Genomic DNA, 6,000 nt, shown 5'->3' with positions numbered 1-6,000 from the left:
TATATAGTTGTGTTTTTTTTGGCTGTTGAAAGATATTTTACACCTCTGCAAGAGAACTTGACCAAAGGTATGGAAATGTGAATGACAACTTGTTGTCTGCCTGAATATAACACCTGCTTGTATTGAAAGTCCAACACACACACAAAAAAACAAAAACAAAACACAAACACAAAACAAGACAGTTAATTTTCACTTGTCCACACAGAGTAAATATGTTGCATACACTCTAAAGCACCTTTAAAAGATATACGCCCTGACATATTTGAAAATGACATGACATCTGTGGTGCAGTATTGTGAAGTGCTTTCCTTGTCAAAACAGAATGTGTGTCGGGATCCAATAGAGTAGAAAAGTGCAATCTCGTATTGATTTCGGTGCTGTTGCAGATCGATCAGAGCTGGTACGAGTAGGAAGAACAAGATAAGACACGTTTTCCATTCTATTCATCATGGACTGATAAGAGGGCTGTGCTGACATCCGCGAGCTGCTGCTGTTTGTCGGTCAGATCTTTAAAGTGTTAGTGAGTGAGCTCATGAGGAAACACACGGATATACAAATACAAACAAGCACTCTGAAACTGCCATTTAAGAGGCTGCTTATATTCATAGGGAGGTAATTGCATGGAAAAATGCAGTTAAAAAAGGTAGAAAGACTAACAAAGTAGTGTGAGCGAGGCTTGAGGAAGTGGAGAAAACAGCGTGTTTGAAGTCAGTCGGACCGTATGAAAAGGCAGGGCCTGTTGTTTGATATTCATCAGTGAGTGTAGGCGTTAAAGAAGAGGGGAGATTGAAGGTGGAGGAGGTGAACAGGTGCGTGGTAAAGAAAGAGACCGATGTGGCTCAAGAGGTACAAAAAYAAAAAGATGTTTGAGGAAAACAAGYGGTAAAAAGAAAGGTGGGGATGAAGCAATGAAGAGAAAATGGAGGACAGAAGTGTGGCGGGGTTTATTCCTCACCTGTTCCGCTCACTGGATAGGCAGGGGAGGGGGAAAAGACCTGCGACGCGAAGTCTTCAAAGGTCATAACTTCTTTGTGGTTCTGAACAATGGCCTCCAAGTAGAGCGCTCGCTCCTCGTAGCTGGTTAGGTCTCGTTAAGGAAGAACGTATAATGAGCAGGAAGAGGCAAAAACGAGACAACAGGTGAAAGCTTGCATACAAATTTTAAATGAATTCTCTAAATATATTTTCACTTGGTCCTAAATACAGGACTTTATATGAAACATAGGTAAACAGGAAAAACAACTATACCAACATATGTTTTAGCATTTTACAAAAAACATAACACTGTTAGGATGGGAGGTAGATCCACTGGACAAAGCAGCTCCACCATCAGTCTAAAGCAAAGATGGAACAATCAGCCATGCCACACGGCCTAATATCACAAGCCAGTCTCCAAAATAATCACAAAAAAAGGAATACATCACTACCCTCCTCTCCCGACTCTCGTTCCTGTTTTCTCTCTAATAGAACCCCTGCTGCAGGCTGCATGTCTAGGACCACCCTCCCCGATGTGCTGCCTGCCACTTCTCCGTGCCATCAGGGGGAAAATTGGACCCATTTGAAATTCAGAGTGACAAGCAGTGACTGAAGCCTGGGCAGCCAGCATGCAGGACGGATGGCTGGATCTGCGATGGGGGAAACTTCAATAAATAAGTAGATAAATAAGCCTCCAAAATGGCTGCTGGGTGAGAGTAGAAAACATTCTGATACCCATTACCATCGCATTATCATGGATGTTTCCTGCTAAGTCTGTTGTGGAATGGAAGCAGGTGCTGGGGAAAATATGATGCAGGAGATCACTGGAGTAAAAGGAAAAAAAAAACAACTATTTGATTACATAATGATAGTAAGGATGGTAAGACTGCATAATGTGTAAATGTGCGTATATCTGAGAAAAAGTCTGATTTTCTCTGTAAAAATCACTTGACAGATGCATGAACTCTCCACTCTCAAACACAGAACTCGAGTTATTGAACGCTGATGACCTCCTCCCCGTCAGCTCATTATGGCTGCCAGGGTGGAGTGAAACTAGGCTGCCGCTGACGCCAAGGATGTACCAGGCTAAGCTGAGATAGGCTGGACTGGGCCGAGGGGCGCTGGTCTGGGTTAGACAGATAGGACAAGACAGTCACTGGGCACGGAGCCGGCAGTGGGCACATGCCGCCACAGCAGGGGCCAAGGCAGCCATGACCAATGGCTTTGAGGGGAACCATGGCGAAGCAAGGATGACGGGCACCTGTGCCGAGAGACACCAGAGGGTACAGCAGCCAAGCTGTTGAGGGTTATGAACAAAAGTGGACACTGAGTAGAATAAGACCAAAGGTGAAGTAAATAAGARTGCTATTAAAAAGTACTTTGTTAATACTAGAAAGAAATCAAAACACCAGTGTTGTATAAAGTACCTCAAAGTGATACTTGAGTAAAACTACAAGTATCTCATCATAAAAATACTTGCGTAAAAGTTAAAGTCTTCTCTAAAAATTTTACTTGAGTAAAATTAAAGTATCTGATATTTTTTGTACTTAAGTATCAAAAGTGAATTTCTGACACAAAATCTACTTAAGTATTAAAAGTAAAAGTACTGAGCAGTTAGTTTTTCCAAAGTGACATTTATTGGGAGGTGACTTCTCCAAAATATTTTTTTCTAACGGCGTGCAGCTGTGATGGGTTGTGTACAAGCTAATAGGATGTCAGAATGGTAAATATTTGTACTTCTCATCCAACCACAATTAAATTCACTCTATCCAGGAGACACAACTTATCAGGATAGTATTTTTTAAGTAATAACAACTCAGAATAAAATAGGAGTAATGACTTTCTACTTCTTACCTTTTTAAAAAATGTAGTGAGTAGAAAGTACAGATAATTGTGTAAAAATGTAATGAGTAAAAGTAAAAAGTATGCTGAAAAATAATTACTCAAGTAACGTACAGATAACCTAAATTTCTACTTAAGTACTGTAACAAAGTATTTGTACTTAGTTATTTTACAACTCTGCAAAACACTGGTCATTTCTTAGGCTATTCTGCTGCAAAAGTAAGCGTCTTGGCCAAACTCTAAAACTAATTCACCACTGAATCCAGAAAAAAATACATATTTCACAGTTCAAGCAGGAAACAACAAATGGAAAAGCAACAACCTAAGAATAAATAAATGAGTGAGGTGCGAGACCTGCTAAGTAATATAGTGTAACTAATTGACTACTCTTCACAGGAGAGCTGCAGAGCAGCATGACTTTAAGCACGTAAAAGCACTTCCTAATGTGCTCTATATCTGTCTTCCAAACATGCAACGTCACTGTTTTCTGTCACTTGCTGGAAACTRTGTTGAACAAAGAGAGGACATCCCAGGCTCTGCTGCTATGGTAACACAGGTCACAGCTCTGTGTGGTGGGTCACATCCAGGGTTTAGTGGATGATGGATAGAAAGAAAGGGTGTTTGTAAAAAAAATAACAACATGTGCACAGAGAGGTGATAAGTGGAAGAAAAAATATATGTGTGTGTATTATATATATATATATATTTACAGATAGATGGATAGATATGTGTAAATAAGAGAAGGAAAGACTCGATGAAACAACTTGGAGGGAAGCTGATAAATGAAAAACAAGGAAAGATGGGGACAGAAAGTGTCTCGGCACAGCGTGGGTCAACAGAGCCATATGGCGGTCCATTATCAGAGATGCAGATGACTGTGGGCCTGTTATTGAGATTCCTAAAGCAAATATTGACTCCAGCTGGAGCAGACGCTCCCTGACTCTGACACACGCCTCTTCTCCACTACTTCCTTCCGCTGCCCTCCATCTAAGTTAGACAAATGGATTACAAGGAGTGAGGGAAAAAAATCCCTAAAATAAAATGGAGATACTGTAGGATTATCCAGAAATGAGCAAAAATATGTTGTGAAATTGTGGTAAAAGATGGATGGTAAGTAAGGGAGGCTAATATAAGGTATTAAGGGGATGTGTGAGAGTGAGAGGTATAATCAGCTTAAGTGAATGTTCAATTATTTGTGCAAGTAAAGAAATTGCTGCAAAGAAATCTGACCTGATGCTCACCGAGTACTAATATTGCCTTCTTCTCTCCCACTCTCAAATTTTCCTTGTTCCTAATTACTAATCCATGGGCACAGCTTGTTCCTCCGCAAATGCACAGATGCTGCCATCTCCTCGCACTAACCTAATCAAGGGACACATCTAGAACAGTGACGCAAAGACTTTGTCCATGTCATGGACACCAAGCCGGCTGATGTTGACCTAGTTTTGTAGGAAAATAAAGATACAGAAACAGATAGTGAGTGTCTGGCAAACTTACTGGATTATCACATTTCAAAAAAATATATACACTCCATTAAAATATTATAAAAGTCTTCCCAATAAACTGTCTTACTCTATCACACACAACTACACTGTGTGCCATAAAAAATACAAAAAGAGAAAATTTAGACAGGTCTACATTTCCGCAGATGGACTGCAGCTCAAGCCAATCGTGACATAACTGTCATTTACAGCTGAACTGGGCCGACATGCGAGGCAAAAAGGACTGTGAGAGCAGACCGTGTTGCTCCTCTTTGGGAATTTCCATGGAACCCTGACGTTCCAAATGGCTGCATTCCTATTAGGAAGAATACTGGGAAACCAATGTAATGTCTTTGGAGCGTAGCAGCCTGCAGAAGGGTAAGAAGCAAAATAATAATAAAAAAAGTGAAACATGTTTGGTTAGGACACAGACACCTGGAGATATGGAGGTTGTTATGGAGTTATGACAGTGGGAGGAGAGTGACAGCAATAAAAGGAAAGCACAAATGCAATTCATTGTCTTTAACATTTCCACATTTTGTATGATGAGTATGAGCAGAAGCGATCATTTGTCATGCTGTTTCCGGACGCTCCTCTCTCTCTTGTCATGACTTGTAACAATGACAGTGACTTACGGCTGGCTCAAGCGCAGAAGTGTGATTCCAAAAAATGATCATTGACAAAGTCCTCCAACTCATACCTGTATAGACATATGTGTATCTGGGGCAGCATACGTGTACATGCATATGTATCTGTGTGTGTGTGTGCATGCTATGTATACATATGCATGTGTGCTGTCCAGATGGCAGGGAGGTAGCTCTGGGGGAATGGTGGGGGTCAAGCATCTTTGTGGATCAAAGCCAATGTCAGGGCAGCTGCAGTGGCCCATGTTCAAGGTGAAAGAAGGCCTCAGATGGCTGTTCATTAGAAATCTGCCCCATTCCTGGTGGACCCCATCAGCCAATCCCTACGAACGCTCATGGTCTTCAAGCACCCTTTTCTCTTCCCATCCACAGGGACGTCCTGAAAATACTCCTCCTTTGGGATTCATTTTCTACTGTAAGCAACCAAACACATGGAGACACATTTGGACACTCACACACAAACAATAATGTGTAACAGAGCCACACACACAAACGCCAATGCCCTTTATGTACACAAGCGGTTTGAAAAAAATAAGCCCAATTTGACCTCTGAACTGGTGTCTCTCTGGAGAGAAGCATCCTGACAATCAGACCAGGCTGACTCTTTGTGTTCCTGAGTCTCCCTGCTGACAAAAGTCCTCACACCACCATTGGCCTCTGACACACACTCAACACATTTAAAACAAATTGAGCCTTTAAACACACACAGCCAGCAGGAACGATTATGCATTATGGCTTCAAAAAGTAATCCTTGACTAAAATCTGCTGAGAAGGTGAGAACTTTACATCAAATGCATAAAAAAAACTTCAGCCAAAGACCAAAAACATCACCAGATTTCTTCCAAACCCAGTATATTAAGAGTCACGTCATTAGATAACCTGATAACTCATTGTTTAGGGATGTTTGCTTTTAGTTCAGCAATTCTGTCAAAAAGAAAAAAACAGGATACGAATTTAAGAGCACTTTTGGACTGCTGAAAGTTTCTCAGTTTGGAAGAATTATTTCATTTTACTTTTACATTTCACAGATGGAAGATGAATACTGTTTGCAGAACTAC

The 6,000-nt window shown here is 41.0% G+C and overlaps 1 protein-coding gene across 1 annotated transcript in view; it reads right to left on the bottom strand.

Annotated features, from left to right (window-relative positions):
* The window catches only part of ralgapa2 (Ral GTPase activating protein catalytic subunit alpha 2), a gene marked incomplete at its 3' end in the record, with an annotated part of 79,826 nt that overhangs the window by 2,209 nt on the left and 71,617 nt on the right, over nt 1-6,000 (bottom strand). The window contains 1 exon segment of the mRNA XM_014010883.1: nt 956-1,077. Within this exon segment, the coding sequence (XP_013866337.1) occupies nt 956-1,077 (122 nt within the window).

The sequence above is a fragment of the Austrofundulus limnaeus genome, unplaced genomic scaffold, assembly GCF_001266775.1.
Source record: "Austrofundulus limnaeus strain Quisiro unplaced genomic scaffold, Austrofundulus_limnaeus-1.0 Scaffold2, whole genome shotgun sequence".
Taxonomy (NCBI): Eukaryota; Metazoa; Chordata; class Actinopteri; order Cyprinodontiformes; family Rivulidae; genus Austrofundulus; species Austrofundulus limnaeus.
This window is presented reverse-complemented; position numbering and strand designations above follow the sequence as displayed.